Source organism: Ciconia boyciana, chromosome 4 (genome assembly GCF_034638445.1).
Source record: "Ciconia boyciana chromosome 4, ASM3463844v1, whole genome shotgun sequence".
Classification (NCBI taxonomy): Eukaryota; Metazoa; Chordata; class Aves; order Ciconiiformes; family Ciconiidae; genus Ciconia; species Ciconia boyciana.
Genome location: NC_132937.1, coordinates 48,481,715 through 48,495,288, shown reverse-complemented (window position 1 = coordinate 48,495,288; position 13,574 = coordinate 48,481,715). Strand labels below are relative to the sequence as shown.

The following is a 13,574-nucleotide window of genomic DNA, read 5'->3' as shown; positions in this document are numbered from 1 at the left end:
GAGTGATCTGAGGAAAGTAAATCACAAATAATGAAAAACGAATTGTGACAAGTTCATTGATAGAAATTCACATTTTTACTTTTAAGAATACTGGAGCAAAGGGTATTTGCTCCTCTGAAAAACAGTGATTTGTTAGATCATGGTAAATAAACAGTAAGCAGACTATTTCTTATGCACTGAGGGCTACATACAAAGGTCCTGAAAAATTGCCTTGGAGTTAGGAGCCTAATATATAATAATATCCAATACTTATTGGTAGAGCTGAAGTTCAATCTTTCAGCATTGCTATTGCAAACATTTATCGCTCCTAACTTTAACATATTTTTAAACTCAGGATAAAATGTCACACTGCTTTTTAAATAAGCTGCCACTAACTCCTTTTTGTGGTTGTGGGGAGGATGAGGTGGTATGGCATAGTTATTTTTTTTAGAAGGTCATGCAGGGCCAAATAATAATCCAAATGTTAATGATCCCTTTTTTCATGGTACAAGCAGCTTTGGCACAAAATTCCTTATCTTTTTTTTTTAAATTCTGACATAATGGCAGGGTTAAAGTGCATCATTACAGACTGATTCCATCTTTGGCATTTATTAATTTATTAAAAGTTTAAATTACATGTCAATTGCAACAGCAGTTTTGGTGACCTGGACACCTGTCTAGGAACTTAACTGAAACTACAAATTCATTCTCCACAGTTCATTTAGAACGTTATCAGCTGTTACCCTTTTTCCCTGCTTGTGACTGATAGCACTAAGATGTTATTGGTTTCTGAATATGTCACGTAGTAGAGCCCCCTTACAGTAAATATACTTTTAGAACAGAAAGCTAAAAAGGATTCTATGTTATTACTTTCCTGAACACAAAAAACAATTATTACTACCTCTGCATGCTGATCCTTCTATTTTTTTAATGAAACATCATTCAATTTGTACTTCTATTCAAATAATTTAAAAAAGCATACTTTTGAAATCTCCATCCCCAAATGTCAATGGATAGGCTCCTGGCTTTTCAATCTTGTACATTTCCTCTATAAAAAGGATTTTACAATCGTTTATTGTGTCTTCTGGGCCTCTGAAAAACAACAACAACAAAAAGTACATTCAACTTAGTTCCTCAGACCTAGATTCTGTACTTTATGAATCCTAATCAGTGAGATAAAGCTAACTAGCATCTTTTTTTCATCACTGATAGGATACTTTATTTCAATTAACACAAAAAATTCAGTCTAGTACTGTAACTTCTAAGAAAAACAAAACACATACTTAAAACTCACATAAAGAAAAGACTACTCCATTACCCTCATACTACCTGGCAGCTGAGTATGTCCTTATTGACAGCCATCCATAATTTTGTAATTCGACTTCTAAAACTTCAAAATGTTTTTTTTGCCAGACACGGCAAACCAGGCAAGATCATATACTCTCAAATACAGCATATCAAACATTATTATAAAAGTATAGTGTCAGATATGAACCAGAAACACAACTTATAGGACACAATAATAGATGCTACTTGGAAGCCACGGAGTAAGAAAAGCAACAGAAAGCTTCAAAAACCCTTCTATGACTTCTAAATGTTTTTGAAACCTAAAATTCAATCCTGCAAAGACATGTACAATACTGAATTATGTACTGTGAATAGTCCTGTTAATGTCAGGTTTCAGTGCAAAATCTGTTCACCATATCTCAGTGATAAGTAACAAATACTCCATGATCCCATAACACTAATGCTGAAAAACTTCTAGAGAAGGATTAGGAAATATTAAATGTAAAGGTTTTCAGCTCCTCTTACTATAATCTCTTTGTATTCACTAAAATTCTAATTCAAATGTAAACGTATCTAGGAAGAAAAGGCCATAAAAACACCAACAGTTTTAAAACTCCCTTTTCTTCCCTCCCTCCTGTGCCTTCAACTGCCTGTTCTCCTACCGTTTCCAATTTACTACCTAATCTAAAACTAAGTAGGAGTTTCCCGTATAACCCATATTGGAAGTATTAATTACTGAACATAGTCTCACTGATTTCATTGAATCACATGTGTCATTACTGATTTCAGAATTGAGCAGTTTGACTCAAGAGAAAGGAATGTACTAGCTGGAGAGCTTTATTTCTTGCAGGGTGAGACTCAGCCATTAAAAAAGAAAATCTGAAGGAGATTTGGGTTTGTTGAACTTCTTTCCTCTTCAAAACTTAATCTAATTCTGTTGCACTGCTGCAGTGCCTGTTTTGGTTCTAAAAAAAAAAAAAAACACTTCAAAACCTGAAACTACACAAGCAAGTAAATGAATACAGACCACAAATACCATAGCTTGAATTATTAAGATTATAAAGTTTAACATTTTACCAAGACTGTGATGTTTGTAGCTAAAATGTCCAGTGAGCATCCTGCAACACAAGCAATAAAATAGATTTTTCTTCTTCTTTCCTAAATAGACATCAGATGTGCTGGACAAAATAGAAAAGCAGTAGCACACAGTCAGCCTAATTCCAAGTTAGGAGAGAGTGAAGATTATAATTTTCTGAAGGCTTTATTATGAATGAAAAAACAAACTGTTGTATTGGTTACTGTTCGGTATTTGAAGGAGGTTGTGCAAGATTCTGCTAAGCAAAGCTCAAGTGCACTGCACCATTACAAGTGTCTCTTCAGAAGCAGGGAAATAATGAGTAACTGTAAAGGTAATGATTAAATATTGCCACTCTGGAGAGTATCTTCCAGGTAAAGACCACCGGTAAGTTAAAATGCTATGTTTCTTTCAAATATTTAGAGTGTGGAAAGGCCCGAGAATATGTCTGAATCAGGCGAACAAGTCTTCTAAGCCCTATTTGTAGGATATCTGTAAGGAATAATCACCAAGGTGACTTGAAAATCCTTTTGAAGAAAGTCGGCCAGGTGGCATATCACTATAAAAAGGCCTAGGCCGCAAAACTAAATCAAACTATAGACGGATAGAGAAACCAGATATTAGGTCCATGTTAAATAAGGATAACCGCAATAACAGAACACCTCCAGAAACACCAGACTTCAGTCTGGGATCTGTTGCTCCCCACTATACCTCTTTGTCTGCTCCCACCACGTCCCTTGTGCTGACTCCAGTTCTTGGACTCTACCACATGCTGATTTAACTAAGGCAGAAAAAAACTAAGCCAGGGAAAAAAACACAGGCAACAAAACACTTTTTGGTGGCCCTGAGCACTGCAGTGTTTAGGTCTCCATGGAACTGGAGTTGAGAGGACTCCAATAATGTCTTGATTCACTATAATTGTCTTTTAAGTGTACCAACAGCTGTTTACTTTGGCATCTGTACTTATTTTGACCCTTTTTCTTCCTTGCAGTTTTTGGAGGGAAAACATTCCCCATTGTTGGTCATATGCATAAACAGTAAATGCTGGCAAATTTCAAAGATTTGGGATTTCAGCAGAATATGCAAATGCCACATCAATGCAAATACATCCATCAGATAGAGAACAGTTCGTTTTACTGACCATGAAAATCATGTATTTAAGATAAACTTCATCTGCACACTAGGGGGCATTACTTAAAAGCAGTTCTGTCCATTGTGGGCACTCCCCTCAGATTTATTTAGATTTCCATACAATGCAGAGAACCCAGGAAGTCTGATTTTCTGCATCTCAGTCTGGATGAGACCTCATGGTCCAACCTCTTCCACTAGAACACTGGACGCCAGCTTCTGTTACGACAAAGTATGCCTCTGACAACATAAGGTTATGGAGATACTTCCAGTCTGTGAATGGCTACAGCACTTACATTCCTCCAGCTGTTACCAAATCTGCAGCTCTACTTAAGGCACAATTTCCAGGTTTGGTTTAAAGTGAACTATTTAACTAGAAAATTGTCCCTGAAACAGATAGAAGAGCACTCCCAAGAACGACCACCCCTCTAAGACTGTGGGTGCCAGTACACCTCTGCAGGGAAGGTGAGAGTGGAAGCTTCTCTATTCTGCAGTAGCATGCAAAGACACTTTGAGTTATCTGCAATACATACCCATTAATTCACAGTCATAAAAGCACTATACATTCAAATATAGAGAGGACAAATTGTAAACATAATCTCTGGCAGGAAAACCGAATGAACAAATACAGACTGAGCTTCTTAAAGCATCAGGGTTTCCCTGCTTATTTTCTGTACCTTGGAGAGTCTTTTCTTAAATGTCCTATACTTTTTGCTAGTCCTAGATTATTTAAAGTTAAAAATAAAACAAAACAAATCTCCTGACACTCTTTAATGCTATAAATCTAGTCACGTTAGGAACTTCCTTAGCTATACCACTGCTTGCCTGCCTATCCAGCTTGATTCCTCTAGGTCTTACTTCTAACGTAACTCAGAAGCAGTGAATCTATTTTAAAACCAAATTATAGAATTATGCCTTCTTTCACCTAAGTAATGTGAAATTTTATATTCATATAAAAAACACATGTATTGGTTTGTGTATCTGCATGCTTACAAAGCAAAAGACAAAAAAATAAAAAAGTAGACCTTAAACTTTAAGCAGATCTGTATGGAAAAGTCAAAACAGTCATAGAAGTTGAATAATATGTTGGATATTAGTAAGCATACAACTACATGTGCATCCACAGAAAATCTGAAACATAATTTATTAAGTTAAAATCTTGTCAAGAAACAATAGTGACAGTCTCAATGTAGCAGCTACAAACATGACTTTAGCCATGTCATAGGATACAGAGATATTCTCAAATTCCAGTACACTTCAGACAAATTTCACCAATTTGCAGAGCATATTTTTCCCCAACTTTTGCCTCTTGCAAATCTTCAATATGTGTTTAGTCTAAATACAGTATTGCTATTATAAGCAAAACTGCACCTAGGAAAAACTTGCAACATTTCCTCTCCTCTCTCTACATTGCCTTATTGTTTAGAGCTGTTTTACTTTAATTTACCCTGCTTTTTTACTGCATTTTCTCCAGAAATTTAGAAAGTAGTTGTTTTTTTTTAAAAAAAATAAGCTTTTCATAACATGTAATTCTCTGCAGACAGTCCTTAGACAAGAAGGAAGGTGGCAAAACACCATAAAGCTATACTCACAAATCTAGAGACAGTTGTGTTACTGCTATCCATATCTTTGGGAAACAAGCCAAACCTGAGCTCAGTATAATATTTACTAGGAGTAAATTCCACTGGTGCCAATTTAAACTATTAAAATTACTTTTAACTACAGTGATTATCACATTGTGTTCTTGAAAGATACGATGAAAAGATTTATTAGTTGGTTCAATGGTGTTAGTGTTCCAAAAGGCACCACAGCAAAAAGTTTTTGTGAAATACGCAGAAGCATGGATTTTTCTCATCAACTTTATTACAAAAAATCATGTGTATATTATCACAACCTCAAAGTGTTGAAGCGCAACATACTTTTTTTATATAACTAGTTAAATAAAACAACTCCTCTAATACTAGAAAACATAGAACTCTCAAAAGAAAAAAAAAATCAGTTACGTGGAGGCAACAATTGGTAAAAGCATGTTTTTCTCTCATAGCACTACAATACTACTGAGATAAGCAATACTATTCTCATATCTAGACAGAACTGATAAAATAGACAGAATTCATCATTTCTGTATGACATATTAGGTCATGGTAGACATTCCTTCTCTTTTGGGAGTCTCCTGGTTTTTTTCCTTTGGGGTAAGGGCACTCGGAAACTAACTTTCAGACTAAATTTTTCCTAAAAGATATCCAGTATTTGAACCAGAGAAAACATTTTATTTTCTGCTATGAGTTACATAAAAAGCAAGAAAATACTATCAAATAACTTTACAAAGCTGGTATGTTCCAACAAATGCCACAGCTGCATATCTGGAACTACAGAGGAAGATCAACTACCATTGTGACAAATGATGGCTAATAATAAATGGTTAAGCCTTACCAAAGCTAAAAATCTCTTCTCAGCTAGTTGCTCTTAAAAGACTAATTGTTCTGCCACATTACACACAGAATAGCTTTAATAATGATCAGACAACACATAATTTGTCTTAAAAATTGTGGTTATCTAATAAAATCGTGATTATATTATTCTGTCAAATATACACAAAAAATATCACCTTTCTTCATTTCTTCACCTTACCATACCAAAAATGAGATTTAAAAAAAAGATCTTGAGTTGTACATTGTGCACAGTAAATGGGACTGCATTTGCATTTCATGTAAGCACACTAAATCCTTTAAAGAAAATAAATTCCAAAACAGAGCCAGACCTTTCACTACAACAGAATTCCTAATACAAGCTTTCCTTTTAGGTAGATTAGCCATAGAAACCTTCAACTGAACCTTCTTATATCTATATCTTATATATGTTTTTCCCCCGCACTTATTTTTTTTAAACCTTCAGGTTGCAAAACACTCTAGACATACATAATCACAGATGACTAGAAGTATGACAACTGGGCATTATCCTGGATATTTCAAAAGTCAACTTTCAAGAAAATAAAAGCTGCTAGATGACAATTACCACACTGGGAAAACTCTATCAGTTCTTATAGTCTGAGAGATTCAGTTACAATTGCCAGATCTTTCTCTGGAATTTTCTGGTTTTATCAATTTACCATATTGAAATTAGAAGAAAAATATTTCAACCTGCACTAAGAGTCAAAATACTATGCTGAATAAAAACAGGGAAAAATTTACTATTCAAAAAATACACACAAAGTTTATATTCACACAAAGAACCATAAGGAAAAGTGTCTAATGACAATTTATCTTTAGGCCTCCTTTACTCACAGTAAGGCATGTTTACCACAGACAACTAATTCATTTGTCAGCTTCTATGGTTATTGTCAAAGGGTTTTTGTCCAGGTCAGCAGAGAAACCACCACAATCAGAATAAAACCTAACAGAATATAATGTTGGCTACACTCTCCAAATGTATGAATTCAGTTAACAAATAATATAAAAAATCAAAGCAGGACCAAATTTACTACCACTTTCAGTATCTATCTTTTCATATGCACTACTTTGTTTACATCCCATTTATGATCAACCAGCCTCTATTCTGCTTTTGCAAACTTTCAGCCAGCAACTCTTATTTTCGCCCACATCAAACAAGAGTTGGATACCTTCTTCAGAAATATGCAAACAATCTTTTCAATATTACCATTCAAAATGCTTGTTAGAACTTTTACTATCATCCCCTTAGAAGCGGTTGAGCCACTAGAGTTCATGTCTAGTGTATGCATCAACAGCATTTCATGCGTCTTTACACTTCGTGCTTTCACATTTAACAGCTGCATGAACTTGTATCCTGAATTACTCAATATATGCTTTTTAAAGTGTGGACTGTTTTTTAAAAATACTTTTCTTTGCCTTTCAAACAAGAAAAACTGTGTTCCTGAACTGAGCTCATGAACACTTGTTTATCAACTTTTATTCTAAAGATATTAAATTACAAATATGTTAAAATCATTAGGCTAGCGAATTAAATATGTGCTATTGTAACAAATAACCTCTACAGAAATCTACTCTCAAAAAACAGAACTATGTCATGACATTCACTTCAGTATATTCACTCTAAGTCACTATCAGGCAAAAGAATGTTTTGAAATTAAAGCAAACACATGTAACAGCATGCATATTTCACAGGAAGTTAAATGGAAAATATCTCAATCTGATATAAAATATTGCAATTTGAAAAACTACTACTGGTTACTTCATGTTTAAACATTAACTATAACTTAGGCTAAACTATAGTTTCAAAAAACTGAAAATACACATTGCCTACACAGAATGAAAAAAAGGCTAAAACATACCCATAAAACAATTACAACCCTCGCCAAACATGACTAGAGATTTTATTTTAAAGAGGCTTGTTTTAAAGGTAACTTCAAAAATCTTCCCACATGAAGACAGCATATTACATTGATAATTTGACCAAATTCTCCTAGGTTGCACTGAATTACAGAAAGGTTCTTTTATTTTGCATTGTATGCAAGCAGAAAAACAGACAATATTTTCAAGATTTTTTTTAGAATATTCCACACCCATTTGGTTTATCATGAAAATACAAATGCATAGGTACAAAATGGGACAGTATTAGCTCTGCTTTTAATTCAACTTTATTTATTTTTATTACACAAGCCACCATAGCGACAAAGACACAAGACAACTTTCCAGGTATGCAAACATTTTATTACTATATACATATAGTGCTAAGGTTTAAAAAAAGAATTAAAACATTTTAAAAAGCTATTTCCCAAGATATTTTGAAGACCTTACTATCAAAAGCATCATAATTTAATAGGAACTGTTGAGGCCTTTAAAAACCAAACAAATAAAACACACACACCCCAACTCCCAAACCTATAAATTCACATTGTGGATACACAAGCCAGCCAAGATATTACTTTTTTTAATCTCAGTAGTAGGCATAATGCTTGATGCATTTACAAAACAATATATTATAGTTTGTGGTGCAAGAATCTGGAAGCAGAGATTTGGACACAGGGACTACCCTTTCTTCCTTAGCCTGGGATCTGTAAAGGAGACGAGCATTGGGAAAACAAGCATAAACTTCGTACCTGGGAAAAGGGGAAAGCACTGGCCTGAGGGAATAACAAGTCACATTGCCAGATCCTAATAATCTATTTACCATAGTAGCTCAGGAGCCAGACTGTGCCCTATGCTATGACATCCACTGAGGAGACAGAGTAGAAGGCAGCGAGTGAAGACCGAGCCCACCCACCCAGCCGCGCCCGGACCCGAGCCCCGAGCCCCGCCGGCGGCCGGCAGTGCGGCCGCATGCGGACCTGTCCATGGTCCTGCAGGAAAGCCACTGCCTCCAACAGGGGAGGGGCCACGACCTGCTATTACTGCAACCACTCCCTTCTTGAACTCGATTACGTTTGTGGCTGACACTAACATAATGCTAAATGGGCATCTGCAGTTTCCAAATCCAGGTTCAAACATGCAGATGTTAACACCTACTTGACCGAATGTTCACAAAGAACCAGGAAAAAAGAGCTGGTTGAAGACCCACAAAGATGGAACCCCAGAGGCTTCATATGTGAAAAACAAAGCTACAGGAGCTGTGCTTGGCATCACAGGGCATGGTCTACGCTCAGTCCGCTTCTCTGTGTGTTTGTGGACTGAATTGCAAGACTCAGAACAACGCAAAGAGTCTGCTCAAGACATCATTCCAGGGGTCTGGACTAGCCAATAAGCTCTTTTACGCTAGAAAGAGGCAGAGCTACAAACAGGAGATTCTTACTAGAAGAGGTCAAAAGCTTCTATCCAGATTTTACATTATGTTACGATTCTGAGAGTAGATGCAGCGCACATACTCATCATGAGCTTATATACAATTATAGGAGACCAATCTGTGTACCCAGCTGGATTAAGTGAGAATCTCAATTCAAAAACAAAGACATGAGAAGAACCACCTCCCTTCATAACAAAAACTCACAGGGATACTGTCAGGATAGAAGGGCCTTCCGGAAAACAAAAAATAGCAAAGGAAGAGCCTTGAAAACACAGAAACATGGTAAGTACTCTGTACAATAAAAAAAAATAATACTAAGTAAATAAATACATAAATTTAAGGTGCTTTAAAACCAAACCAAAAAGATCTGAAGGTATCTACCATAAAATAGTAAATACAAAGACACAAATACATGAAGAATGCTTCATATCAAACCAAAGGCAAATGAGAATTGCTCACGAACAAGGCCAAAAACCACGTCTAGCCTAGAAAGTTTGTAACGAATGGATTATCACCGCTTGAATGTATGTGACAGCATTACTTTAATGAAAAAGCTTGGCATCCAGGAATGCTCCTGCTCAGAACAGGATGAATCTCCTGAATTCCTGAAAGTCAGAAAGTACACAATGACCTACAGAGAGAAAAAGTCCAAATTAATTTGGCATTTAGAGGGCAGTTGCTCATTTTGGAATGTCTTCATTCCTTATATTGCTCAATTCTCTTCAGACAAGTTACATCAAATACCTGTGACATGATGTCCAGTTCCATTAGTGCATGATATTAAATGCTCCATTTAAGTGCCCAATGGCTATTGCATAATGGTAATACAGTCTTTCTAGGTCTTATGTGTATGTTTGGTGTCTGTGATGACTCCATTATTATTCATTTTTATGTAGATATATACAAATGTTCATAGACTTTTGGGTAAAACTGTTGAAGAGATTCCTCAACAAACAAGTGAGGAAACTGTAAATGGGGTAGGCAAGCAAACTGTAGATGGGGTGGGCCTGGGGTGATCAGAAAAGAAGGAACATAGCAGTCAACAACAACAACAAAAAAAACCAAAACAGAAGTGCAATCACTTGAAGTGTAGGAATGTAAAGAAAGAAGTGCCAGCATAAAAGCCTTATGGAGAAAGCTCTCTTATCCTTTCTGGGGAATCAGCACACTTTGGTGCCTCCCTGAAACACCTATACACCAATGCATACAGCATGGGGAACAAACAGCAATTACAGAAGTCTGTGTAATTACTGCAGGTCCATGACCTCACTGGGATCATGGAGACATAGTGGGATAGCTCACATGACTGGAGTACTGGGACAAATGGATATGGGCTCTTCAGGAAGAACAGGCTAGAAAGGCAAGGAGGGAGAGTTGCCCCTTATGTGAGGACAAGTCAGGAGACAGTTGAGAGCTTACAGGTCAAGATTAGCAGACAGAACAACACTGGTGATGCTGTAGTAGGTGCCTGCTATAGATGTCCTAATCAGGGATAAGTGCATGAGGCATTCTTCAGACAATTGGAAGAAGTTTCATTTTTACCGGCCCTGGTTCTCACAAGGAACTTGAAGCACCCTGATATCTGCTGGAAGGACAACAGAGCAGAACACAAACAACCTAGGAAATTTCTGGAGTGCAGTGATAACAACTTCCTGACACAGGTGATCAAAGAGAGGTACACTGCTAGACCTGATACTTACAAACTAAGAAGAACTGGTCATGGGACATTAAAGTCCAGGCAGTTTGGCTGCAATTATGATGAAGCGGTGGAGCTCAGGATCTTTAGAGGAGGGAGCAAGGCAAAAAGCAAGACAATCCTGGATTTCAGGACAGGAGACTGTAATCTCTTCAGATATCTGCTTCAAAAAATCCCAGGGGATACAAACCTGGAGAGAAGAAGGGTCTAGTAGAGCTGGTTGATATTCAAGGATCACCTCCTCCAAGCTCAAGAAAGGTCTATCATCACATGCAGGAAATCAAAGGCAGCAGGAAGCCTGCATGGATAAGCAAGGAGCTACCAGACTAAACTTAGACATAACGTGGATGTATGTAAGAGGTAGAAGTAAGGACCCAGGGGGGGAGTATGGAGTTCCTGTCCAGTTGTGTAGGCATAGGATTGGGAAAGCCAAGGTCTACCTTGATTTGAATCTGGCAAGAGATGTGAAGGGCAACAAGGAAGGATTCTACAACTACAAAAACAGGAAAGGAAAACTAGAGAAAATGTGGGCCCACTGCTAAATACAGCAAGGTCCCTGACAGCAATAAACACAGAAAAGGCCAAGGTACTCAGTGCCTTCTTTGCCTCAGTGTTTACTGGTAAGACCAATGTTCAGGAATCCCGGGCCCCTGAGATCAGAGGGAATGTCTGCAGCAAGGAAGACCTAGCCTCAGTAGAGGAGGATTAGGTTATGGAGCACTTAAACTGGACATACATAAGTCTATGTGGCCTAACAGGTTGTACCCATGAGCACTGACAGACCTGCCTGACATCTGGACAAGGCTACTCTTAGTCGACTATCTTTGAAAGGTCATGACAACTGTGACACTTTCCCGAGAACTGGAAGAGAGCAAACGTCACTCCTATCTTCAAGAAGGAACATCTGCTGACAGATGGGTCAGCCTCAACTCAGTCCCTGGGAAGGTGATGGAGCAAATAATCCTGGAAATAATTTCCAGATTCGAGGACCAGGTGGTGATCAGGAATTGTGAACATGGACTTACAAAGGGGAAATCATGCTTAACTACCCTGACAGTCTTCTACAATTTAGGTGACTTGCTTGGAAGATGACAGGAGAGCAGGCGATGTTCATGTCCACTTAAGTAAGGCTTTTGATACTGTCTCCCATAACATCCTCACATATAAGCTCACAAAGTACGGGTTAGGTAAACATACAGTGAGGACTAAAAACTGGCTGAATCCACAGAATTGTGACCAATGGCACCAAGTCCAGTTGGAGACAAGTCAGTAGCACCTAGGGCCAATACTGTTTAACACCCTCATTAATGACCTGAACAATGGGAACAGAGTAGACTCTCAGCAAGTTCACAGATGATACAACACCAGGAGTAGCCGCCAACATACCACGTGTGTGCCACCCTTCAGAGTGACCTGGAGAGTTGGCCAGAGAAGAATTTAATTATGTTCAACAAAGAGAAATGCAAAGTCCTGCACCTAGGCAGTACCCCATGCACCAGTACACACTGAGTGCCAACTGGCTGGAGAGCAGCTTGGTAGAGAAAGACCTTGAGGAACTCAAACAACAAGCTGACCATAAACCAGCAATGTGCCCTTGTACACAAAGGTGGTCAACAGCCTCCTGGACTGCATTAAGAGTACTGCCAGCAGGTAGAGGGAAAGTGAACATTCCTCACTACGCAGCAGTGGTGAGGCCGGGTCTGGGCTTCCCAGGGTAAAACAGACATGGGCTTACAGGAATGGTTCTAGAAAAGGGCCACAAAAGTGATTAAGGGACTGGAACATCTGATATGGGAGTGTTTAGCCTGGAGAAGAGAAGGCTTGTGTGTGGAAGGCTCTTATCTATGTGTATTAACAGGGACCCAGACTCCTCTCACTAATGCCTACTGCCAGGACAAGAGGTAACAGGCACAAACAGAAACACAGTAAATTCCCTCTGACCATACAAAATACCTTTTTACAGTGATTGTCCAGAGAGGTTGTTGAGTTTCCACCCATAAAGATATTCAAAACCCAACTGGACATAGTCCCAGGCAGTCTGCTCTAGCTGACCCTGCCTGAGCAATCTCAAGAGCTCCTTGCCATCCTCAATGGTTCTCTGAAATGCATACATGTATTTCAACACCACTCCTTTTTTTATTTCTTTTATTTTCATAATGCTCTTCCTAATATTGTGCTCACCACCATTTTTATACACACACACACTCACACACTCTTTGCCTTTTTGCACTTAAGTTTGTTTTCTTCTGTTCTTCCTCTTGTGTTTGGAATTACTTTCCTCTGTGGGAACAAACTAAGCTTCAAAACACTTCTAAAAATCACCCCCTAGAAAGCAAGTCAAAAGACTCTGTGGTTCCAAGTCTGCATGTTTATTAGAGCAAGGACAGTGTTACAAATACTGCAGATATAGTTTATGTTCTGGGAAAACAAACAAAAACCTCAAGATCTAAGTCAACCCATTCTTTACCTTCAAAAGATACTTTTATCTTATGGTAATTATGAAATGGTTGTGAAAACCAAAACATTCCAACTTTTAACACTTGATACTTATGCTTTTTTTTTGTTAAAGCAATTAATGCTTTAACACATAACAATTAAGTAATTGAAAAGTTAAGCTATTGAATGCTACCCAAAGAACCAATTATCCTACCC

General features: G+C 37.7%; 1 protein-coding gene across 4 annotated transcripts in view; it reads right to left on the bottom strand.

Moving 5' to 3' along the window:
• UHRF2 (ubiquitin like with PHD and ring finger domains 2) overlaps positions 1-13,574 on the bottom strand; it is a 94,999-nt gene that overhangs the window by 35,675 nt on the left and 45,750 nt on the right. For all 4 annotated transcript variants that reach the window (XM_072858760.1, XM_072858761.1, XM_072858762.1 and 1 more), the window contains one exon: positions 962-1,071. In XM_072858760.1, coding sequence (XP_072714861.1) covers positions 962-1,071 — 110 coding nt within the window. The remainder of the gene's footprint in view (positions 1-961; positions 1,072-13,574) is intronic.